Source organism: Oncorhynchus clarkii, chromosome 31 (assembly GCF_045791955.1).
Source record: "Oncorhynchus clarkii lewisi isolate Uvic-CL-2024 chromosome 31, UVic_Ocla_1.0, whole genome shotgun sequence".
NCBI lineage: Eukaryota > Metazoa > Chordata > Actinopteri > Salmoniformes > Salmonidae > Oncorhynchus > Oncorhynchus clarkii.
Genome location: NC_092177.1, coordinates 3556745 through 3584161, shown reverse-complemented (window position 1 = coordinate 3584161; position 27417 = coordinate 3556745). Strand labels below are relative to the sequence as shown.

At 43.0% G+C, this 27417-nt stretch overlaps 1 protein-coding gene across 1 annotated transcript in view; it reads right to left on the bottom strand.

The window, feature by feature from the left end:
- The window catches only part of LOC139391058 (netrin receptor UNC5A-like), a 491035-nt gene that overhangs the window by 156035 nt on the left and 307583 nt on the right, over positions 1-27417 (bottom strand). The window contains exon 7 of the mRNA XM_071138544.1: positions 19300-19464. Coding sequence (XP_070994645.1) covers positions 19300-19464 — 165 coding nt within the window. The remainder of the gene's footprint in view (positions 1-19299; positions 19465-27417) is intronic.

The following is a 27417-nucleotide window of genomic DNA, read 5'->3' as shown; positions in this document are numbered from 1 at the left end:
TTTGGAAAAAAGTTCGCGTTTTGAGGACTGAATTTTCGGTTTTTTTTTTGGTAGCCAAATGTGATGTATAAAACGGAGCTATTTCTAATACACAAAGAATCTTTTTGGAAAAACTGAGCATCTGCTATCCAACTGAGAGTATCCTCATTGAAAACATCAGAAGTTCTTCAAAGGTAAATGATTTTATTTGAAGGCTTTTATGTTTTTGTTGAAATGTTGCGTGCTGGATGCTAACGCTAATGCTAACGCTAAATCCTTTGTTTGCTAGCTACTGTTAGACAAATTATTGTTTTCCTATGGTTGAGAAGCATATTTTGAAAATCTGAGATGACAGTTTTGTTTACAAAAGGCTAAGCTTGCGAGATGGCATATTTATTTCATTTCATTTGCGATTTTCATGAATAGTTAACGTTGCGTTATGGTAATGAGCTTGAGTCTGTATTCCTGATACCGGATCCGGTATGGGGAGTTCCAAGAGGTTAACAAACAATACATTTCAAAAAAGAGTAAAGAAAAGATTGACCAAATAAACTAAAGTTAAAAAATAAATAAAAAGTAACACAATAAAATTAAAATAATGAGGCTACAGTTGAAGTCGGAAGTTTACATACAACCTAGGTTGGAGTCATTTAACTTCTTGCTCCTACTTGAGACGCAGATGTCTCAAGTAGACACCTGGAAATGCAAATGCGCTACGCTAAATGCTAAATGTACTCGTTAAAACTCAAACGTTCATCAAAATTCACATGCAGGGTATTGAATTAAAGCTACACTCGTTGTGAACCTAGCCAACAAGTCAGATTTTTAAAATGCTTTTCGGCGAAAGCATGAGAAGCTATTATCTGATAGCATGCAACACCCCAAAATGCCTGAATGCGATGTAAACAAAGATATAGCTTAGCCGGCGCTACACAAAACGCAGAAATAAAATATAAAACATTCATTACCTTTGACAAGCTTCTTTCTTGGCACTCCTATATGCCCCATAAACATCACTATTGGGTCTTTTTTTTCGTTTAAATCGGTCCATATATACCCAAAATAGCTTTCTATGGAAGCTGTGTCATTCAGAAAAAAACATCGTTTTTAAACGCTGCGTCGTTTTTTAAAATTAAAAAAGTCGACGATAAACTTTCACAAAACACTTCGAAATACTTTTGTAATCCAACTTTAGGTATTAGTAAACGTTTATAATCTATCAAAATGATTACAGGGCGATGTATATTCAATAGCTCCTCGTTTTCAAATCAATGGCTGCCAATGTGCACATTCAAAACATCCTGGTGGAGACCGGAAGAAATTGAATCCAGTTAGTTGGATTTACCAAGAAAAAAGTCCCTGGAAAATGACGACAATGGCGACATCGTGTGGAATCTGTAGGAATTGCATGCAGGTCGATAATTAATTTTGTGCCCTTTTAACAACCCATGAAAGTGACGCATGGAAATAATTTTTAGCTTTCAGAGAGCAGTTTTTCTTGCGCTTTTCGATGAAACACACGATCTGTTATAGTCACAGCCGTGATTTAACCAGTTTTAGAAACTTCAGAGTGTTTTCTATCTACACATACTAATCATATGCATATACTATATTCCTGGCATGAGTAGCAGGACGCTGAAAAGTTGCGCGATTTTTAACAGAATGTTCGAAAAAGGAGGGGGTAGACTTAAGAGGTTTTAAACAAGTTTTTCAACCACTCCACATATTTCTTGTTAACAAACTATAGTTTTGGCAAGTCGGTTAGGACATCTAAGTCATTTTTCCAACAATTGTTTACAGACAGATTATTTCACTTATAATTCACTGTATCACAAATCTAGTGGGTCAGAAGTTCACATACAATAAGTTGACTGTGCCTTTAAAAAGCTTGGAAAATTCCAGAAAATGATGTCATGGCTTCAGAAGCTTCTGAAAGGCTAATTGACAAGATTTGATTAACTTGAAAGTGTATTGCAGGTGTACCTGTGGATGTATTTCAGGGTCTACCTTCAAACTCAGTGCCTCTTTGCTTGACATCATGGGAAAATCAAAAGAAATCAGCCAAGACCTCGGAAGACAATTGTAGACCACAAGTCTGGTTCATCCTTGGGAGCAATTTCCAAACGCCTGAAGGTACCACGTTCATCTGTACAAACAATAGTACGCAAGTATAAACACCATGGGACCACGCAGCCGTCATTCCGCTTAGGAAGGAGACGCGTTCTGTCTCCTAGAGATGAACGTACTTTGGTGCAAAAAGTGCAAATCAATCTCAGAACAACAGCAAAGGACCTTGTGAAAATGCTAGAGGAAACAGGTACAAAAGTATCTATATCCACAGTAAAACAAGTCCTATATTGACATAACCTGAAAGGCCACTCAGCAAGGAAGAAGCCACTGCTCCAAAACAGCCATAATGAAGCCAGACTATGGTTTGCAGCTGCACATGATGACAAAGATCGTACCTTTTGGATAAAAAATAGAACAGTTTGGCCATAATGACCATTGTTATGTTTGGAGGAAAAAGGGGGAGGCTTGCAAGCTGAAGAACACCATCCCAACCGTGAAACGGGGGTGGCAGCATCATGTTGCGGGGGTGCTTTGCTGCAGGAGAGACTGGTGCACTTCACAAAATAGATGGCATCATGAGGCAGGAAGATTATGTGGATATATTGAAGCAACATCTCAAGACATCAGTCAGGAAGTTGAAGCTTGGTCGCAAATGGGTCTTCCAAATGGACAATAACCCCAAGCATACTTCCAAAGTTGTGACAAAATGGCTTAAGGACAACAAAGTCAAGGTATTGGAGCGGCCATCACAAAGCCCTGACCTCAATCCTATAGAACATTTTTGGGCAGAACTGAAAACCCAAACCAGAAAAAACAGAAACCGTGGATTGATGGCAGCATTCGCGTGAAACTGAAAGCGCAAACCACTGCTTTTAATCAGGGCAAGGTGACCGAATACAAACAGTGTAGCTATTCCCTCCGCAAGGCAATCAAACAAGCTAAGCGTCAGTATAGAGACAAAGTAGAATCGCGATTCAACGGCTCAGACACAAGAGGTATGTGGCAGGGTCTACAGTCAATCACGGATTACAAAAAGAAAACCAGCCCAGTCACGGACCAGGATGCCTTGCTCCCAGGCAGATTAAATAACTTTTTTTGCCCGCTTTGAGGACAATACAGTGCCACTGACACGGCCCGCAACCAAAACATGCGGACTCTCCTTCACTGCAGCCAAGGTGAGTAAAACATTTAAACGTGTTAACCCTCGCAAGGCTGCAGGCCCAGACGGCATCCCCAGCCGCGCCCTCAGAGCATGCGCAGACCAGCTGGCTGGTGTGTTTACGGACATATTCAATCAATCCCTATCCCAGTCGGCTGTTCCCACATGCTTCAAGAGGGCCACCATTGTTCCTGTTCCAAAGAAAGCTATGGTAACTGAGCTAAACGACTACCGCCCCATAGCACTCTCTTCCGTCATCATGAAGTGCTTTGAGAGACTAGTCAAGGACCATATCACCTCCACCCTCCCTGACACCCTAGACCCACTCCAATTTGCTTACCGCAAGGGTGCGTTCTGAGCCCTCTCCTGTACTCCCTGTTCACCCACGACTGCGTGGCCACGCACGCCTCCAACTCAATCATCAAGTTTGCGGACGACACAACAGTGGTAGGCTTGATTACCAACAACGACGAGACGGCCTACAGGGAGGAGGTGAGGGCCCTCGGAGTGTGGTGTCAGGAAAATACTCAACGTCAACAAAACTAAGGAGATGATTGTGGACTTCAGGAAACAGCAGAAGGAACACCCCCCTATCCACATCGATGGAACAGTAGTGGAGAGGGTAGTAAGTTTTAAGTTCCTCGGAGTACACATCACAGACAAACTGAATTGGTCCACCCACACAGACAGCATCGTGAAGAAGGCGCAGCAGCGCCTCTTTAACCTCAGGAGGCTGAAGAAATTTGGCTTGTCACCAAAAGCACTCACAAACTTCTACAGATGCACAATCGAGAGCATCCTGTCGGGCTGTATCACCGCCTGGTACGGCAATTGCTCCTCCCACAACTGTAAGGCTCTCCAGAGGGTAGTGAGGTCTGCACAACGCATCACCGGGGGCAAACTACCTGCCCTCCAGGACACCTACACCACCCGATGTCACAGGAAGGCCATAAAGATCATCAAGGACAACAACCACCCGAGCTACTGCCTGTTCACCCCGCTATCATCCAGAAGGAGAGGTCAGTACAGGTGCATCAAAGCTGGGACCGAGAGATTGAAAAACAGCCTCTATCTCAAGTCCATCAGACTGTTAAACAGCCACCACTAACATTGAGTGGCTGCTGCCAACACACTGACTCAACTCCAGCCACTTTAATAATGGGAATTGATGGGAATTGATGTAAAATATATCACTAGTCACTTTAAACAATGCTACTTAATATAATGTTTACATACCCTACATTATTTATCTCATATGTACTGTATCTGCTTTGTCTGGCGGGTTTTTGAAAATGATAGAGGATGGATTTGAGTCTCCTGCTGCTGTTAGATTATTCTGCATCCATCCTTTTTCCTCGTTCCTCTCACTTCCCACCCTCACAGTCTATCTCTCTCAATACAATGCAAAACAGAGCAACGATGACCTCACCTGACCTCCTGGCATTCAGTAGATAATGAGTGAGATTAGTGGAGTGTTATGTGGTCTGCTGTGAGAGGATATCCAGGGCTGTGTAGTGGTACTGTGTACTCTGTACTCAATACTCTGTCCAGGATAAGCCTACCATCATCTCGTTTAATTAAACTACAGAGTGAGAAAATGCTTGCCTGTTGTTTCAGACATGGTTTCTCTACCAGTAGATAGGATGGTTTTCTGAGTGTGTGGAGACGTGCTGACTGGCCAATAGGATGGTTTTCTGAGTGTGTGGAGACGTTTTGACTGGCCAATAGGATGTTTTTCTGCTTATTACTAAGCTATCCTATAATAAACTGTGCTTTACCCAGCTATTGTCTATGGACACATCTGCTGGGAAAATATTGGCAGAATGATTCTTCAGTGACTAGCACTACGTGGTGAAGTCAGTGTGTGTGTGTGTGTGTGCATGTGTGTGCGTGTGTGTGTGCGTACGCGTGTGTGTTGTACAAGACTGTGTGCGTGTGTGTGTGTGCGTGTGTTCGGAGGAAACACGTACAACTGGCAACAGTGTCCCTGTGCACCCGGCCCACCACAGGAGTCGCTAGAGCGCAATGGGACAAGGACATCCTGGACGGCATAACGTTCCCCTAACCCGGACAACGCTGGGCTTATTGTGCATTGCCTCATGGGTCTCCCGGTCGCGGCTGGCTGCCACACAGATTGGCATTGAACCCAGATCTGTAGTGACGCCTCAAGCACTGTAGTGCCTTAGACCGCTGCACCACTCGGGGGGCCCAATATAATAATCTTAACATTAGTTATAAACCTCACAGGCAGCCAGTGCAGAGATTACCTGGTGTAATGTGTGCTCTCCTTCTGGTCTTGGTCAGTACCCGTGCTTCAGCATTCTGTATGTTTTAGTTGGCCAATGGCTTTCTTGGGTGGACCAGACAGGATAACATTACAGTAGTCAAGCCTGCTTGTAATAAAAGCATGGACTCTATCTGTATTCGACCTGAGAAAAAAATGGCCGCACCTTGGCAATGTTCCTCAGATGATTTAAAAGCAATTTGGTCACATTCCTAATGTGTGATTTGAAATTGACTCTAAAATAACACCTAAGTTGTTTTTACCTGGTGTTTTATCTTTATTACCTAATTAATGTGTGCGGCCAGGTTCTCTCTCTGTGCTTTGGCTCCAACAATAAATACCTCGGTCTTGATTTACCTGGAGAAAATTGTGAGCCATCCAAGTATTTAAATCACTAATACAGTCTAATTTATCAGTGGAGCTAAAATCCTCAGGTGACACAAAAAGCAAAAAGTTGTGCATCAACTGCGTAGCAGTGAAAATTAATGCTGTGCTTTCTGATAACGCTGCAAAGGGGTAAACTGAAAAGTACAGTACCCGTGACATGTATTTTCTCTGAGTTATGTGGCAAAAAACTATTGACCGGTTAAATAGTTCCTAATATAGTAGAACTGGAACAGACTAAGATTGAATCATACTACACCAGCTCCGACGTGGCAGGGCTTGCAAACTATTACAGACTACAAAGGGATGCACAGCCGCGAACTGTACAGTGACACGAGCTTACCAGATGAGCTAAATCACTTCTATGCTCGCTTCGAGGCAAGCAACATTGAGGCATGCATGAGAGCATCAGCTGTTCCTGATGACTGTGTGATCACGCTCTCCGTAGCCAACGTGAGTAAGACCTATAAACAGGTCAATATTCACAAGGCTGCTGGGCCAGACGGATTACCAGGATGTGTGCTCCGGGCATGCGCTGACCAACTGGCAGGTGTCTTCACTGACATTTTCAACCTCTCCCCGACTGAGTCTGTCATACCAAAATGTTTCAAGTAGACCACCATAGTCCCTAAGCTCAAGAACACGAAGGCAACCTGCCTAAATAACTACAGACCCGTAGCACTCACGTCCATAGCCATGAAGTGCTTTGAAAGGCTGGTAATGGCTCACATCAACACTATTATCGCAGAAACCCTAGACCCACTCCAATTTGCATTCCGACCACATAGATCCACAGATGATGCAATCTCTATTGCACTCCACACTGCCCTTTCCCACCTGGACAAAAGGAACACATACGTGATAATGCTATTCATCGACTACAGCTCAGCGTTCAACACCATAGTGCCCTCAAAACTCAACACTAAGCTAAGGATCCTGAGACTAAACACCTCCCTCTGCAACTGGATCCTGAACTTCCTGACAGGCCGCCCCCAGGTGGTGAGGGTATGTAGCAACACATCTGCCACGCTGATCCTCAACACTGGAGCCCCTCAGGGGTGCATGCTCAGTCCCCTCCTGTGTCCTCCCTGTTCACCCACGACTGCATGGCCAGGCACGACTCCAACACCATCATTAAGTTTGCAGATGACACAACAGTGGTAGGCCTGATCACCAACGAGACAGCCTACAGGGATACCAACAGTGGTAGGCCTGATCACCAACGAGACCTATAGGGAGACAGAGACCTTTATTTTTTATTTCACCTTTATTTAACCAGGTAGGCTAGTTGAGAACACCTTTATTTAACCAGGTAGGCAAGTTGAGAACAAGTTCTCATTTACAACTGGGACCTGGCCAAGATAAAGCAAAGCAGTGCGACAGAAACAACATAGAGTTACACATGGAATAAACAAGCGTACAGTCAATAACACAATAACACAAGACCTGGCCAGTTGGTGCCAGAATAACAACCTATCCCTCAATGTAACCAGACTAAGGAGATGATTGTGGACTACAGGAAAAGGAGCACCGAGCACGTCCCCATTCTCATCAACGAGGCTGAGTTGGAGCAGGTTGAGAGCTTTAAGTTCCTTGGTGTCCACATCACAATCAAACTATCATGGTCCAAACATACTAAGACAGTCATTAAGAGGGCATGACAAAGCCTATTCCTTGGCATGGGTCCTCAGATCCTCAAAAAATTATACTGCTGCACCATCGAGAGCATCCTGACTGGTTGCATCACTGCCTGGTACGGAAATTGCTCGGCCTCCGACTGCAAGGCACTACAGAGGGTAATGCGTACGGCCCAGTACATTGCTGAGGCTAAGCTGCCTGCCATCCATGACCTCTATACCAGGCGGTGTCAGAGGAAGGCCCTAAAAATTGTCAAAGACCCCAGCCACCCCAGTCATAGACTGTTCTCTCTCCTACCGCATGGCAAGTGGTACCGGAGTGCCAAGTCTAGGACAAAAAGGATTTTTACCCCTAAACCACAAGACTCCTGAAACAGATAATCAACTACCCGGACTATTGTATTGTGCCCCCCCCCAACCCCTCCTTTACGCTGCTGCTACTCTCTGTTTATCATATATGCATAGTCACTTTAAATTTACCTACATGTACATACTACCTCAATCAGCCTGACTAACCGGTGCATAGTCAACACAAATACACACAGAATTTTGCTTAGGAATGGAAGGTTGGAGATTGGCCGAACAAATCTAAAATCTGAATAATCTAGAATGCTTTTCTTCAGATGAAGTTTCACCATAGAAGTTTTAGTGCCGTGGGGAAAGTGCCAGTGAACAGGGAATGATTAACAATGGCTTGCACCTCTTCAGATATGCAATTAAAAACTGTTTTTGAAGAAGGTTGTTGATTGGAAGGTGACGGATTGGATCGAGAAGACAGGAAGAAGGCTTGAATTGTGATGTCACTTTCCTGAGAATGTCTGTGGCAACCAGGGAAAATAACTCCTTAGTGCCTTTGCGTGGTAGGCTAGGGTACATATCATCAAACTTCTCATCAGGTCTTGGTTGACTGATACCCCATCCCATTTTGGTTCTTATCTTTTCTCTGAAATATGCCGAAAAACTCATCACATTTAGAGGTGGAGCAAAGTTCACATAGGTTTGTATGGGTTAGGATTTATCAGGCCATCAACGGTCGAGAAGAGCACTCTCAAATTATTCAGATTAATTGTGATGAAGTTAGAAAATTAGGCCGACTGGCTCGTTATATATACTAGTTCTCAAGGACAATAGACAATAGTTCAGATAAATCAGTAAATAAAGTGAGGCAGTGTTATAGCCAGCTCTGGTGGCTGACATTTAAACAGTATAGATATTTATATAGATAGATACTCAAAAGACCCAACGTTGGCAGACACAATGCCCTTACAGCTGAAGAGCATTAGTAAAAATAGAGGCTGTCCCCCCCGCCCACCTTTTCAGAGAATGGACTCTACCTACATGTGTATATATATCCTAGTGTTTTTACCAAACAACTGTCAATTTCTTATGACAAGCTGTAGTCCCGTGGGCACTACAGTCTGAAGACAGCCATGTTTCGGTGAGAAACATCCAATCAACTTTGTGCTCAGTAATTGAGGTCATTCAGGAGGAGGGTTTTTACTTGCTCTAAATGCTCTAAATCTATCAGAATGGGAGGAGATTACATTTAGTATGAACTCACTAGAAGGTGGAGTTAAAGGAACATAACTTTGGCATTTCAAAAGGAGATGATACGGTTCCCAAGTCCTCTGTTGGTTATTCTGACAGGGAGGACTGGAACACTGCTAGACCCTGTCTGTCAGTCTCTAAAACAGTTTGATGTTGCTGGAACTGGAGCCCTACCAGACCCTGTCCGTCAGTCTCTAAAACAGTTTGATGTTGCTGGGACTGGAGCACTACCAGCCCCAGGAGGGACTTGAGATCGTGGAGACGGGTGGTCGGTCCACAGATCATAGGCAGGCCAAAATCTCTCACCATCGAGCTGCCCCACAATGATTGTGGTGGTAGTGATGGAATCTGATGGGGAATCTGATGGGGAAGCGACTTGCTGAACTGCGGTGGCCGTGGGGGAGGGTGCCACTGGGTGCCACTGGGTGGCCGCCTGCTGATTATATAAACCCAGGATACATAATGACCCCCCGGGCTGGTAGGTCCGTCTCAAGCGGGGAAAGGGGTTTGATAGCTGGATTGGATCTTCTTGGCTAGATGTAGGGTGGCCAGACTTCCACCCCGATCCCCTATGTCTTGCGAGCCTCCAGTCTCCTATGGGCCACAGAGTTGACCTTAACATCTGTCAGTTGGATTGGGACAGATCAATGCCACCCGACTCATCAACAGCTTTGCTATAGGAGGCTATAGGAGATTCAGTTGCCTGTGTTACAGCAAGATCAGTGTACTTAGAATCTGTTTGGGATAGGGGGCAGCATTTTCACGTTCGGATGAAAAGCGTTCCCAGAGTAAACTGCCTGCTACTCAGGCCCAGAAGCTAATATGTGCATATTATTAGTAGATTTGGATTTGGATAGACAACACTCTGAAGTTTCTAAAACTGTTTGAATGATGTCTGTGAGTATAACAGAACTCATATGGCAGGCAAAAACCAACCAGGAAGTGGGAAATCTGAGGTTTGTAGATTTACAACTCATTGCCTATTGAATACACAGTGTCTATGGGGTCATATTGCACTTCGTAAGGCTTACACTAGATGTCAACAGTCTTTAGAACCGTGTTTGAGGATTCTACTGTGAAGGGGGAGAGAAAGAGAGCTGTTTCAACCAGAGGTCTGACTGAAGGCCATGAGCTCAGTCTGGCGCGTCGCAGTGAGAGTGACCTGCGTTCCATCGCATTTCTACAGACAAAGGAATTCTCCAGTTGGAACATTATTGAACATTTATGTTAAAAACATCCTAAAGATTGATTCTATACATCGTTTGACATGTTTCTACAAACTGTAATATAACTTTCTGAACTTTCTCCTGGACTTGCCTGCGCCTCGTGAGTATGGATTTGTTTACTAAACGCACTAACAAAAGGAGGTATTTGGACATAAATGATGGACTTTATCGAACAAAATAAACATTTATTGTGGAACTGGGATTCCTAGGAGTGCATTCTGATGAAGATCATCAAAGGTAAGCGAAACATTTATAATGCTATTTCTGACTATTTCCACCACAACATGGCGGGTATCTGTATGACTTGTTTTTGTGTCTGAGCACCATACTCAGATTATTGCATGGTTTGCTTTTTCCGTAAAGCATTTTTTAAATCTGACACAGCATTTGCATTAATAAATTAAGGAGAAGTATATCTATAATTCTGTGCATAATACTTGTATCTTTTATGAAAGTTTATGATGAGTATTTCTGTAAATTGATGTGGCTCTGCAAATTCGCCGGATGTTTTCGAGGCACAACATTATTGAACATAATGCGCCAATGTAAACTGAGATTTTTGGATATAAATATGAACTTTATAAACAAAACATACATGTATTGTGTAACGTAAAGTCCTATGGGTGCCATCTGATGAAGATCATCAAAGGTTAGTGATAAATTTTACCTCTATTTCTGCTTTTTGTGACTCCTCTCTTTGGCTGGAAAAAATATATGAAAGTTAAATATTAGCGGAACCCCTAGCCCTAACAAGCTTTAGACAGCAGGAACCCCTAGCCCTAACAAGCTTTAGAAAGCAGGAACCCCTAGACCTAACAAGCTTTAAACAGCAGGAACCCCTAGCCCTAACAAGCTTTAGACAGCAGGAACCCCTAGCCCTAACAAGCTTTAGACAGCAGGAACCCCTAGCCCTAACAAGCTTTAAACAGCAGGAACCCCTAGCCCTAACAAGCTTTAGACAGCAGGAATCCCTAGCCCTAACAAGCTTTAGACAGCAGGAACCCCTAGCCCTAACAAGCTTTAGACAGCAGGAACCCCTAGCCCTAACAAGCTTTAGACAGCAGGAACCCCTAGCCCTAACAAGCTTTAGACAGCAGGAACCCCTAGCCCTAACAAGCTTCAGAAAGCAGGATATCCTTTTCTCTGAGCCAAGCTAACAGCCAGAGGATCTGTTCCCCCTACGATGCTGGATGTTTGCGCATTTAGGGCAGACAAACCCTTGTTCATTTTCCAGTTCTATTGTATCTTCATATTGTGATTGTCTGGAAATCATCTCACAACTGATTAATCAGATTATGATTGATGTTGTTGATATTAACTCACTGGCCCCGTATAGCTACACTGTTGCTACGTTATCAATCCTCATTCAACCCTGTGTTAACCACCAATGTCAGCATCGGACAGATACATTCTATTATTGTTCCCCTTTCTGATGTCATAACAGGATGCTAACTCCCATTGGATCTCAGATGGCACCCCGTTCCCATGGCCTGTGGTCAGAGGTGTCTCAGATGACACTCCATTCCCATGGTGTCTCAGATGACACTCCGTTTCCATGGTGTCTCAGATGACACTCCGTTCCCATGGTGTCTCAGATGACACTCTGTTCCCATGGTGTCTCAGATGACACTCCGTTCCCATGGTGTCTCAGGTGACACTCCGTTCCCATGGTGTCTCAGATGACACTCCGTTCCCACGGTGTCTCAGATGACACTCCGTCTCATGGTGTCTCAGATGACACTCCGTTCCCATGGTGTCTCAGATGACACTCCGTTCCCATGGTGTCTCAGATGACACTTCATTCCCATGGCCTGTGGTCAGAGGTGTCTCAGGTGACACTCCATTCCCATGGTGTCTCAGATGACACTCCGTTCCCATGGTGTCTCAGATGACACTCTGTTCCCATGGTGTCTCAGATGACACTCCGTTCCCATGGTGTCTCAGATGACACTCCGTTCCCATGGTGTCTCAGATGACACTTCGTTCCCATGGTGTCTCAGATGACACTCCGTTCCCATGGTGTCTCAAATGACACTCCGTTCCCATGGTGTCTCAGATGACACTCCGTTCCCATGGTGTCTCAGATGACACTCCGTTCCCATGGTGTCTCAGATGACACTCCGTTCACATGGTGTCTCAGATGACACCCAGTTCCCATGGTGTCTCAGATAACACTTCATTCCCATGGCCTGTGGTCAGAGGTCTCTCAGGTGACACTCCGTTCCCATGGTGTCTCAGATGATACTCCGTTCCCATGGTGTCTCAGATGACACTCCGTTCCCATGGTGTCTCAGATGACACTCCGTTCCCATGGTGTCTCAGATGACACTCCGTTCCCATGGCCTGTGGTCAAAGGTACACAGTAAAAAACTCATTTGGAGTCAAATGTAACACGATTTGGAAGTTGATATGGTCCGACCGCCATTTTGTGTTAAAACCACTGTGGTCACGGTGTTGATATTTTTGCAGTTAAAACTCTAATTGCCATTCTACTCTTTTTAGAGTAGTTTTTTTCCGATCAACACCATTGCCATTGTACACTTTTCTGTGTTGTTCTGAATTAACAAACAACTATAGCATAGTACGGTTCTCTTTCAGTTGACTTTCTTTGAGTCATAAGGGTGTAGAGACTTATTTAAATATTTCTGAAAGTGTCACATTCGGATGGTTTGCAATGTGACATCCAATGTCTGTTGGAAGTCATCTTGCAGGAAGATATCAGTCATAACTTGAATTTATTATGCCTATCAGCGAAGGGAAGGAAACCCAGTAGCTCAAGACTACCAACACCATGTCAACTGGTATAACTATCTCACTAATGGTTGCTATAAATCCAACCACTTACAGATTGTATTTTTTAAAGATTTATTTTATGTTTCTTATATTTGCAGTAAGATCAAAAACAATCAATGTAAAATGGGAAAATAAAAGATATTGAAACAAACTATTTTAATTATGAACCTACAACAGAGCATCCTGGGAAATATGACAATGAGACCCATCCAACATCGGTGGATAACTCCATGGATGTAACTCCCTGTCACTTGTAACTCTTAACGGAGTTAAAAGTACTCTGTCCGAATCAACTCCAGATATCCGCACTATCACCATGGAACATATCACTCTGTTGAGTGTTAAGATAACTCCCAGTAGAGTCAATTTAACCCAAAATGTTTTAACACTGTGATTTAAGCTATCCTTGATTTACAGTGTAGTGCACTAAGTAGGGAATAAGGTGTTATTCGGTATTGAGACTCAAATGGAAATAATAACAGTCCCTGCTCTGATCTGCGTTAAACACTGGGGTTCTGTAACAGTCCCTGCTTTGATCTGCGACACTGGGGTTCTATAACAGTCCCTGCTTTGATCTGCGTTAAACACTGGGGTTCTATAACAGTCCCTGCTTTGATCTGCAGTAAATACTGGGGTTCTATAAAAGTTCCTGCTCTGATCTACAGTAAACACTGGGGTTCTATAACAGTCCCTGCTTTGATCTGCGTTAAACACTGGGGTTCTGTAACAGTCCCTGCTTTGATCTGCGTTAAACACTGGGGTTCTATAACAGTCCCTGCTTTGATCTGCGTTAAACACTGGGGTTCAATAACAGTCCCTGCTTTGATCTGCGTTAAACACTGGGGTTCTATAACAGTCCCTGCTTTGATCTGCAGTAAACACTGGGGTTCTATAACAGTCCCTGTTTGATCTGCAGTAAACACTGGGGTTCAGTAACAGTCCCTGTTTGATCTGCAGTAAACACTGGGGTTCTATATAACAGTCCCTGCTCTGATCTGCAGTAAACACTGTGGTTCTGTAACAGTCCCTGCTTTGATCTGCAGTAAACACTGGGGTTCTATAACAGTCCCTGCTTTGATCTGCGTTAAACACTGGGGTTCTATAACAGTCCCTGCTTTGATCTGCAGTAAACACTGGGGTTCTGTAACAGTTCTTGCTTTGATCTGCAGTAAACACTGGGGTTCTATAACAGTCCCTGCTCTGATCTGCAGTAAACACTGGGGTTCTGTAACAGTTCTTGCTCTGATCTGCAGTAAACACTGGGGTTCTATAACAGTCCCTGCTCTGATCTGCAGTAAACACTGGGGTTCTGTAACAGTTCTTGCTTTGATCTGCAGTAAACACTGGGGTTCTGTAACAGTTCTTGCTTTGATCTGCAGTAAACACTGGGGTTCTATAACAGTCCCTGCTTTGATCTGCAGTAAACACTGGGGTTCTATAACAGTCCCTGCTTTGATCTGCAGTAAACACTGGGGTTCTATATAACAGTCCCTGTTTGATCTGCAGTAAACACTGGGGTTCTATATAACAGTCCCTGCTCTGATCTGCAGTAAACACTGTGGTTCTGTAACAGTCCCTGCTTTGATCAGCAGTAAACACTGGGGTTCTGTAACAGTTCTTGCTTTGATCTGCAGTAAACACTGGGGTTCTGTAACAGTTCTTGCTTTGATCTGCAGTAAACACTGGGGTTCTATAACAGTCCCTGCTTTGATCTGCAGTAAACACTGGGGTTCTATAACAGTCACTGCTTTGATCTGCAGTAAACACTGGGGTTCTGTAACAGTTCTTGCTCTGATCTGCAGTAAACACTGGGGTTCTATAACAGTCCCTGCTCTGATCTGCAGTAAACACTGGGGTTCTGTAACAGTTCTTGCTTTGATCTGCAGTAAACACTGGGGTTCTGTAACAGTTCTTGCTCTGATCTGCGTTAAACACTGGGGTTCTATAACAGTCCCTGCTTTGATCTGCAGTAAACACTGGGGTTCTATAACAGTCCCTGTTTGATCTGCAGTAAACACTGGGGTTCTATATAACAGTCCCTGCTCTGATCTGCAGTAAACACTGTGGTTCTGTAACAGTCCCTGCTTTGATCAGCAGTAAACACTGGGGTTCTATAACAGTCCCTGCTTTGATCTGCGTTAAACACTGGGGTTCTATAACAGTCCCTGCTTTGATCTGCAGTAAACACTGGGGTTCTGTAACAGTTCTTGCTTTGATCTGCAGTAAACACTGGGGTTCTATAACAGTCCCTGCTCTGATCTGCAGTAAACACTGGGGTTCTGTAACAGTTCTTGCTTTGATCTGCAGTAAACACTGGGGTTCTGTAACAGTTCTTGCTTTGATCTGCAGTAAACACTGGGGTTCTATAACAGTCCCTGCTTTGATCTGGAGTAAACACTGGGGTTCTATAACAGTCCCTGCTCTGATCTGCAGTAAACACTGGGGTTCTGTAACAGTCCCTGCTCTGATCTGCGTTAAACACTGGGGTTCTATAACAGTCCCTGCTCTGATCTGCGTTAAACACTGGGGTTCTATAACAGTCCCTACTCTGATCTGCAGTAAACACTAGTGTTCTGTAACTGTCCCTGCTCTGATCTGTGTTAAACACTGGGGTTCTATAACAGTCCCTGCTCTGATCTGCAGTAAACACTGGTGTTCTGTAACAGTCCCTGTTTGATCTGCGTTAAACACTGGGGTTCTATAACAGTCCCTGTTTGATCTGTAGTAAACACTGGGGTTCTATAACAGTCCCTGCTCTGATCTGCGTTAAACACTGGGGTTCTATAACAGTCCCTGCTTTGATCTGCAGTAAACACTGGGGTTCTATAACAGTCCCTGTTTGATCTGCAGTAAACACTGGGGTTCTATATAACAGTCCCTGCTCTGATCTGCAGTAAAAACTGTGGTTCTGTAACAGTCCCTGCTTTGATCTGCAGTAAACACTGGGGTTCTATAACAGTCCCTGCTTTGATCTGCGTTAAACACTGGGGTTCTGTAACAGTTCTTGCTTTGATCTGCAGTAAACACTGGGGTTCTATAACAGTCCCTGCTCTGATCTGCAGTAAACACTGGGGTTCTATAACAGTCCCTGCTTTGATCTGCGTTAAACACTGGGGTTCTATAACAGTTATTGCTTTGATCTGCAGTAAACACTGGGGTTCTGTAACAGTTCTTGCTTTGATCTGCAGTAAACACTGGGGTTCTATAACAGTCCCTGCTTTGATCTGCAGTAAACACTGGGGTTCTATAACAGTCCCTGCTTTGATCTGCAGTAAACACTGGGGTTCTGTAACAGTCCCTGCTCTGATCTGCGTTAAACACTGGGGTTCTATAACAGTCCCTGCTCTGATCTGCGTTAAACACTGGGGTTCTATAACAGTCCCTACTCTGATCTGCAGTAAACACTAGTGTTCTGTAACTGTCCCTGCTCTGATCTGCGTTAAACACTGGGGTTCTATAACAGTCCCTGCTCTGATCTGCAGTAAACACTGGTGTTCTGTAACAGTCCCTGTTTGATCTGCGTTAAACACTGGGGTTCTATAACAGTCCCTGTTTGATCTGTAGTAAACACTGGGGTTCTGTAACAGTCCCTGCTCTGATCTGCATTAAACACTGGGGTTCTATAACAGTCCCTGCTCTGATCTGCAGTCAACACTGGGGTTCTGTAACAGTCCCTGCTCTGATATGCGTTAAACACTGGGGTGCTGTAACAGTCCCTGCTCTGATCTGCAGTAAACACTGGGGTTCTGTAACAGTCCCTACTCTGATCTGCAGTAAACACTGGGGTTCTATATAACAGTCCCTGCTTTGATCTGCAGTAAACACTGGGGTTCTATAACAGTCCCTGCTCTGATCTGCAGTAAACATTGTGGTTCTATAACAGTCCCTGTTTGATCTGCAGTAAACACTGGGGTTCTATAACAGTCCCTGCTCTGATCTGCAGTAAACATTGTGGTTCTATAACAGTCCCTGTTTGATCTGTGTTAAACACTGTGGTTCCACAACAGTCCCTGCTTTGATCTGCAGTAAACACTGGGGTTTTATCCCTTTTCAAGTCAATCTGCCTTTCAGCCCATGGCTGACTGTGTGCAGCCCTTGACTACAAGCCACTGATGCAGACCTTTGTATAAAGTCTAATTAATTCAATGCAATGTAGCCGACAACTTCACAATAAATCCATTTTTATTTTAGACAGGTCTAAAGAAACATGATATTAAGAAAAGGCATTTGGAAATTGCTCCCAAGGATGAACCAGACTTGTGGAGTTCTGCAATTTCTTTCTGAAGTCTTGGCTGATTTCTTTTGATTTTCCCATGATGTCAAACAAAAGACTGAGTTTGAAGGTAGGCCTTGAAATACATCCACAGGTACACCTCCAATTGACTCAAATAGTGTCAATTAGGCTATCAGAAGCTTCTAAAGCCATGACATCATTTTCTGGAATGTTCCAAGCTGTTTAAAGGCACAGTCGACTTAGTGTATGTAAACTTCTGACCCACTGGAATTGTGACACAGTGAATTATAAGTCAAATAATCTGTCTGCAAACAATTGTTGGCAAAATTATTTGTGTCATGCACAAAGTAGATGTCCTAATCGACTTGCCAAAACTACAGTTTGTTAACAAGAAATATATGGAGTGGTTGAAAACGAGTTTTAATGACTCCAACCTAAGTGTATGTAGACTTCAAATGTAGGAACTATTATAAGTTTAATTTAGAGTTATTTATGTGACTTTAGTTGTTCTACAAATGTTGGGCTATATGTTTTGATTTTGAATACATTATAAGGCTGCATGATGAGACTAATGATGATTTGAAAAAAAGTCTCATGAAAGGCATGAGCTCTGCTTTGTTTAGTTTTTTTTTGCACAGGCTGCACACACTTCATCAGTCTCTCATTCACAATTTGACAAGTACTTGATAATGCCTCGCATTTCCCGGGCAGCATCCTTTTTGTGTCGCCCAAAAATGCCCCCTAAAAAAAAAATCCAGGCCTTTTGCAGCCAGTGGGCGTTGTGACCTTGGACTGAATATAATATGAATTATCTTCTTCCCGGCTTAGTGAAGCACCTCTCATCACATATCTCTCTCTGATATCTCAATTCTTATTAGCCAGAGCCCATCACATGACCAGGTCCTTCTCACAGGCTACACGTGAAGACAGACACGTCGAGGAAGCAACTGCACATAATGAAGATATTGGAACAACTGTTCACATTTACTTTTCGTCTGCCAACAAGATGAGTAGGTCTAACGAACAGGAAAAGCACTAGCCTATTTCAATCTACTATGCCCCATAGTACAAAAGTCGACCTATTCTGCCAAGAAGATGAGTAGGTCTAACGAACAGGAAAAGCACTAGCCTATGTCAATCTACTATGCCCCATAGTACAAAAGTCGACCTATTCTGCTCTGTGTAATAAATAAATATTCCAAACATAGTCTGGGACAGTTGTGGGATGCGATAGATCCGTACAACTAATACAACTACTAGAATCAAAAAAACTGTTTTACGCAATGTGGCTGACGGAACAGATCCTAACGTTTAGCTTAAAATGTTGATCAACTATTAGGCTATTTCTTCACAAATACAAGCGCAACAATGTGCACACGGCAGTAGGCTACAATCAATTATTGTGGAAATAACACCATTCTCAAAAGTGACAGCAAATGCGATTATACATGTAATAATTGTATGATAAAGGTGCGTTTTAATGGTGAAAATTAACTTCCTCAAACTTGAAACTCCCACGCTGCTTATGTAATGCCAGTTAGGCTCTACACCCATTGTAAAGCGACTTAATGTGCTTCATTTTAAGAACTAAACGATCACATGGAATTTGACTGCCATCATGACTCATGACTGCCGGTGTGGTGGTAACACGCTCCCTGTAACAGGCCCTAGTCATAACTAAACACTAGAGGAGTTAAATGTACTTAACGACATCAAACATCAGACATGGCTGTTCACACGCGCGTGCGCACGCACACACACACACACACACACACGCACGCACACACACACACACACACACACACACACAGAGAGAGAGAGAGAGGGAGAAGGAGACATCTACTTGCAACATTCAAATAAATGTGTATATTGATGTAAGGTGAAGAGTGGAAAAACAGTGGAAGTTAGAGATTGTGTGTGTGTGTGTGTGCATGTGTGCGTGCGTGTGTGTGTGTCTATATTCAGGAAATATGTTTAATACTCACTCTGTAGACACTGTTGGCTGGTACAGTTGAGTGACTGGAGGTCGATGCCCTGGCAGTCTTTGCCCCCGGTGCCAGGCGAGGGCTGGGTACACTCTCTACTGCGCCACATGGAACAGTCCACTCCGCACTCAGACCAATTAGACCAATCACTCCAACCTCCATCTACTGAACACAGGGACAGGCACAGGGTCAGAGAGAGAGAGATACCACACACACACACACAGACCAGAGTCAGAGAGACACAGACCAGAGTCAGAGATCAGATTCAGAGAGACATAGACCAGGTACATACTATTAGGTACATACTATTAGGTACATACTATTAGGTACATACTATTAGGTACATACTAGTAGGTACATACTATTAGGTACATACTAGTAGGTACATACTAGTAGGTACATACTATTAGGTACATACTATTAGGTACATACTATTAGGTACATACTATTAGGTACATACTATTAGGTACATACTAGTAGGTACATACTATTAGGTACATACTAGTAGGTACATACTATTAGGTACATACTAGTAGGTACATACTATTAGGTACATACTAGTAGGTACATACTATTAGGTACATACTAGTAGGTACATACTAGTAGGTACATACTATTAGGTACATACTAGTAGGTACATACTATTAGGTACATACTATTAGGTACATACTAGTAGGTACATACTATTAGGTACATACTATTAGGTACATACTATTAGGTACATACTATTAGGTACATACTAGTAGGTACATACTATTAGGTACATACTATTAGGTACATACTATTATTGATGGCAGTCAAATTCCATGTGATCGTTTATTTCTTCAAATTAAGCACATTAAGTCGCTTTACAATGAGTGTAGAGCCTACTATTAGGTACATACTATTAGGTACATACTATTAGGTACATTCTAGTAGGTACATACTATTAGGTATACAATATTAACTATGTCATATTAGGTTTATGATATCAGGTATATATTGTTAGGTTTATTATATTAGGTATGTCATATTAACTATGTGATATTAGGTTTATGATATCAGGTATATATTGTTAGGTTTATTATATTAGGTATGTCATATTAACTATGTGATATTAGGTTTATGATATTATGTATATCATATTAACTATGTCATATTAGGTTTATGATATTAGGTATATACTATTAGGTTTATTATATTAGGTATGTCATATTAACTATGTGATATTAGGTATATGATATTATGTATATCATATTAACTATGTCATATTAGGTATATACTATTAGGTTTATTATATTAGGTATGTCATATTAAAAATATTAGGTATATCATATTAAGTACATAGTATTAGGTACATCATATTAGGTATATACTATTACATATGTAATATTAATAACACTAGTTATATCATATTAGATACATAGTATTAGGTACATCATATTAGATACATAGTATTAGGTACATCATATTAGATACATAGTATTAGGTATATACTATGAGGTAGTCACCTGGAATTCATTTCAATTAACAGGGGTGCCTTGTTAAAAGTACATGTGTGGAATTTTCTTCCTTCTTAATGCATTTGAGCCAATCAGTTGTGTTGTGACAAGGTAGTATACAGAAGAGATGCCTATTTGGTCAAATAAAGCATCCCTTCCCCCATATGCCCCCCTAGGCACAACTACGACAACATAACCAACAGAAGTGGGTCACAACTCCTGCAGCTCTGTCGCATGCTGGGTATGTCCATAGTCTTTGAGGGGACTCTACTGGTAGGTACACCTACAGCTCATCTCTTGGCAGCAGTACTGAAGACTACTTTATCACTGACCTCAACCCAAAGTCTTTTAGAGCGTTCACAGTCAGCGCAGTGACACCCCTATCAGACCACAGCAAAATCACAGTCTACTTAAACAGAGCAATACTCAATCATGAGGCATCAAAGCCAAAGGAACTGAGTAACATTAAGAATTGCTATAGATGGAAGGAGAGTAGTGTGGAAACCAACCAAAAATCAATTAGGCAACAACAAATGCAATCCCTTTTAGACAACATCCTGGACAAAATGTTTCACTGTAATAGTGACGGTGAAAACTTGGTAGTAGAAAACCTAAACAGCATATTTGACCTCTCAGCTTCCCTAATAAATCAAAAAATGTCAAACAGAAAACTGAAGAAAATGAACAACAATGACAAATGGTTTGACGAAGAAGGCAAAAACCTAAGAAAGAAATTTAGAGACCTGTCCAACTAAAAACATAGGGACCCAGAAAACCTGAGTCTACGCCTTCACTATGGTGAATCACTAAAACAATACAGAAATACACTAAAGAAAAAGAAGGAACAGCATGTCAGAAATCAGCTCAATGTAATTGAAGAATCCATAGACTCTAACCACTTCTGGGAAATTTGGAAAACTCTAAACAGACAACAACATGGAAGTTATCTATCCAAAATGGAGATGTGTGGGTAAAACACTTCTCCAATCTTTTTGGCCCTAAAACAAATTCCAATTGGCCATATTTCAACTCTTTAACATCATCCACAGCTCTGGCATCTTCCCCACTATTTGGAACCAAGAACTGATCACCCCAATCCTCAAAAGTGGAGACAAATTTGACCCCAATAACCAACGTGTGTCAACATCAACCTTGGGAAAAATCCTCTGCATTATCAATACTTAACGAAAAAGTTTAGTTTGTCTGGGATCAAGACATCGGGGTCTGCGACGGGGCTGGTTTTCTTTTTGTTGTCCGTGATTGACTGTAGACCTTGCCACATACCTCTCGTGTCTGAGCCGTTGAATTACGACTCTACTTTGTCTCTATACCTACGCTTAGCTTGTTTGATTGCCTTATCCGTCTTAACGAAAAAGCTGGTTCTCCAGGATGCGCTGAAGGACTTGTCGGACGTGTTCTTGAGCTGAACGGGAAAAGACAAGGATGTCGTCGAGGTCGACAAACAGGAACCGGTTCAGCATTTCCCGGAGCACATTGTTGACCAGGGACTGGAACACCGTGGGAGCGTTGGTCAGTACGAATGGCATAACTAAGTACTCATAGTGCCCGCTAGCCATGTTAGAGGCTGTTTTCCAATTGTTTCCCTCCCGTATCCGAACCAGATGGTAGGCGTTCCGAATGTCCAACTTAGAGAAGATGGTCAATCCCTGACGAGTTTTGAAGGCCGAGGAGATTAGTGGTAGAGGGTAATGTTTTAACATTTCATTAATGCCCCTGTAGTTAGGCGCAGAGTTGTGTCCTTCTTCTCCACAAGGCAATACCCTGCGCTGGCGGACGAGGCCAATGGACAAATACTCCCTGAATGAGAGAGTTCTCAATATACTCCTCCATAGCTTTGGTCTCTGGACCTGACAGGGAGTAAATCCGGCTCCCGAGGGGGTGTCCCGAGGGCCCGGGAGAAGGTAAATGGAGCAGTCGTAGGGTCCATGCAGAGGGAGAGACCTAGCACGGGCCTTGTTGAATGTTTTCTCAGAGGTCCAGGTACTCAAGGGTAATGGCGGAGCGATCTAAGGCTTCTCTCAAGCCTGCAGGATGATGTCCCAGGGCAGGCTGGGCCGACTTAAGATGATGAGCATGGCGGGCTCCAACCCACGATAGAACCAGTAGCCCAGTCAGTCAGGGGATTGTGCTTCTGAAGCCATAAATATCCCAAAATCACAGGTACATGAGGAGATTCTATGAGCAGGAACTGCATAAACACACTGTGATTTCCTCGTAGGTTGATCGGAATCGTATTGCGGGTGACTCTGCCGATAGAGCGCCCATCCATCACTCTGACATCCATGGGAATGGAGAGAATGGAGAGGGGGGTTGAGTGGAGATGTCCAGCTCCGACACCAAGGTAGCATCAATAAAGCTCTCATCAGCCCCAGAGTCAATGAATACCTGGAGTGATTTGGCCTGGTCGCCTCACAACAGGGTGACATGGAGAAGGGTGCGAGTAATGGGGGATTGGAAAATCCCCGTACGGCTCACCAGAGTACTCGTACCTTATGATGAGCATGGACTTTTTAATGGACAGGTGGAAATATAAGGTCCTGTAGTCTCGCAATACAGACAGCTCCTGGTGTTCAGTCTGTGTAAACGCTCATCCGGAGACAATCAAGCCCTTCCCAGTAGCTTGGGCTCAAGAGAAGGCGAGTCGACCGTCCTGGGCGATTCCCATGAGCACTCGAGTGACTTCGGATTCTCTCAGAAATTAGTTCAGCCGCCAATCCACCGTGTAGTCTGCCAGTCTTGACGTAGCTGGAGCAGTTTACGTTTGACATGTTTCTACGAACTTTACGGGTTCTATTTACAAGCAGCCTCTCTCCCGGACAACGGAGAATTGAACACCTTCCGTACTTCCTCCTCAAAGTCCTCCAGGCTGAGGCTGACGGGGAACTGTTGTCTCTCTCTCCTATTGAAAAAGCTATGGTCCGGTTAAAATATTATTGTAAAAACCTGAGGATTGATTATAAAAAACGTTTGACACATTTCTACGAACTTTACGGATACTATTTGGAATTTTCATCTGCCCTTCATGACCTGCACCAGTCTGTGGATTTCTGAACAAAACGCGCCAAGCAAATGGAGGTTTTTGGATATAAAAATAATCTTTATCAAACAAAAGGAACATTTATTGTGTAACTGTGAGTCTCGTGAGTGCAAACATCCGAAGATCATCAAAGGTAAGCGATTCATTTTATTGCTTTTCTGATGTTCGTGACCAATCTACTTTGCTGCTAGCTTTTTGTAATGTTTTATCTGCTAAGAGAGATGTCCTTACACAAACGCTTGGATAGCTTTTGCTGTAAAGCTTTTTTGAAATCTGACACGCCGGGTGGATTAACAACAAGCTAAGCTGTGTTTTGCTATATTGCACTTGTGATTTCATGAAAATAAAATATTTGTAGTAATTTAATTAGAATTTGGCGCTCTGCAATTCAGCGGTGGTTGATGAAAATGATCCCGCTAACGGGATGGGTGCGCCAAGAAGTTAATGGCAGGTTCCAGAATCTCCAGCGTAGTGCCTCGGAGCCATTCTCCTGTCACTAAGGTAGGCTGGGAAGAAGCGCCACTGCTGGCGGGGTTGCTGAGAGTCTAGGGAATTACTCACGTTGCCTAGTAGGGAATCCGCGGAATTGCTCCAGCAATGTATCGAAAGCATGGTTATGGCGTTCTGCCAGGTGTCATTAAGTTGCCCTGTTGGGTGAGTTTAATGACCCCCCCATAAATACCTTTCCCCATTTTCTCTCTACTCTACAGAATGGACTCTTGGAAAGCTTTTTGTTAACAGAGAGAGTCTGGTAACATCAAAAGGTTGGGGAATGGAACGATATGTCCCTTTCTCAACCAGTTGAAAGATGATGTCAGATCAGTTGGTGTCTGGGACATTATATCTGATGATAGGACGACATAAATTGTATCTTGGAAAGTCTGCACAGTCTAGTTCTGAGATTCACATGGAATTGTTGTGCAATTGGAATGTTTAAATATGAAACTATTTCTATACAGACATTGGTTGTACCATCTTATTTAAAATGCAAGAGAAAAGCCATAATGTATTATTCCAGCCCAGGTGCAATTTAGATTTTGGCCACTAGATGGCAGCAGTTCATGTGCACAGTTTTAGACTGATCCAATGAACCATTGCATTTCTGTTCAAAATGTTGTGTCAAGACTGCCCAAATGTGCCTAATTTGTTAATTAATCCTCAAATAATAGCATGGTATTTTTTCACTGTAATAGCCACTATAAATTGGACAGCACAGTTAGATTAACAGGATTTTAAGTTTTCTGTCAATATCAGAAATGTCTATGTCCTGGGAAATGTTCTTGTTACTTACAACTTCATGCTAATCGCATTAGCCTACATTAGCTCAACTGTCCCGTGGAAGGGACACCGATCCCAAAGAAGGTATTTCACTTCTTGGAACTCTGGGGGCGGTATTTCATTATAGGGATAAAAAAACGTTCCCGTTTTAAGCGCGATATTTTGTCACGAAAAGATTCTCGACTATGCATATAATTGACAGCTTTGGAAAGAAAACACTCTGACGTTTCCAAAACTGCAAAGATATTGTCTGTGAGTGCCACAGAACTGATGCTACAGGCGAAACCAAGATGAAATTTCAAACAGGAAGTGCCCCAGATTTTGAAGGCGCTGTGTTATATGGCTTATATGGCTGTGAATGGGTCACGAATGAGCTTAGACTTTCTGTCGTTTCCCCATAGTGTCGACAGCATTGTGACGTATTTGTAGGCATATCATTGGAAGATTGACCATTTTACACTACATATACCAGGTGGTCGCTTGGTGTCCTCCGTCGCAATTATTGAGTAATCTCCAGCTGGGTGCCAAACGTGATGATCAAAACGGAGCGATTTCTCCTACACAAATAATCTTTTTGGAAAAAATGAACTTTTGCTATCTAACTGAGAGAGTCTCCTCAATGAAAACATCCGAAGTTCTTCAAAGGTAAATTATTTTATTTGAATGCTTTTCTTGTTTTTGTGAAAATGTTGCCTGCTGAATGCTAGGCTTAATGCTATGCTAGGCTATCAATACTCTTACACAAATGCTTGTGTAGCTATGGTTGAAAAGCATATTTTGAAAATCTGAGATGCAGTGTTGTAAACAAAAGGCTAAGCTTGTGAGCCAATATATTTATTTAATTTCATTTGCGATTTTCATGAATAGTTAATGTTGCGTTATGGTAATGAGCTTGAGGCTATGCTAACGCTCTCGGATACGGGTTTGCTCGACGCTAAAGGTTAAACAATGCCACTTTATATACCCTACATTATTCATCTCATATGTATATACTGTACTCTATACCATCTATTGCATCTTGCCTATGCCATTCGGCTATCGCTCATCCATATATTTATATATACATATTCTTATTCATTCAATTACACTTTTATTTCATTTGACCTTTATTTAACTAGACAAGTCAGTTAAGAACAAAACAAGTCAGTTTAGAACAAATTCTTATTTTCAATGATGGCCTAGGAACAGTGGGTTAACTGCCTGGTCAGGAGCAGAACGGCAGATTTGTACCTTGTCAGCTCGGGGGTTTGAACTTGCAACCTTCTGGTTACTAGTCCAACGCTCTAACCACTAGGCTACAAGGTAATTGTTGTGAAATAGTTAGATTACTTATCAGATGTTACTGCATGGCCAGAACTAGAAGCACAAGCATTTCACTACACTCGCATTAACATCATTTCACTACACTCGCATTAACCATGCGTATGTGACCAATAAAATTTTATTTGATTTTGATTTGATGAGTGTGAATTCCATCTCTCTACCATCTCCTTCCTAGGGTATGTCATCGATGCAGCACATATACAGATGGATCCAGACAAAGTGAGAGCGGTGGTGGATTGGCCTCACGACCAGAGTGCAGCTGCAACGTTTCCTGGGTTTTGCTCATTTCTACCGCAGCTTCATCCAGGTTTACAGAATCCTGGCTTCTCAGCACTCACCTCTCCCAAAGTTCCCTTCACATGGTCTTCAGCAGCTAACCAGGCATTCTCGGACCTCAAAAGTCGATTCACTACAGCCCCTATCTTAATCCATCCAGACCTGTCCCGTCAGTTTGTGGTGGAGGTCGACGCCCCGGATGTCAGAGTGGGGGCCGTCCTGTCCCAGAGTTCTGCCCAGGACCAAAAACTGCACCCCTGCACTTTCCTCTCCCATCGTCTTATCCCTGCTGAGAGGAACTATGATGTGGACAATCAAGAACTCCTCGCCATCAAGATGGCGTTGGAGGACAGGAGGCACTGGTTGGAGGGGGCGAAACATCCATTCTTAGTGTGGATTCTGGAATCTGGAATATCTCCGCACTGCCAAGTGCCTCAACTCTAGGCAGGCTCGTTGGGCCCTGTTATTCACTCGTTTCATTTTCACTCTCTCCTACAGCCCAGGGTCCAAGAACATGAAGCTTGACAGACTCTCACAGTTGTTTTGCCCCGCTGCTACTTCGTCTGACCCCGAGACCTACCTCCTGCCTAGCGGCTGCAGTCGTCTGGAGTATAAAGAGCCTGGTTCGTAAGGCGCAGTCTTCCCAGCCGGAAGCCAAGGGGGGTCCGGCTAACTGGATGTTTGTCCCGGACTCTGCATGTA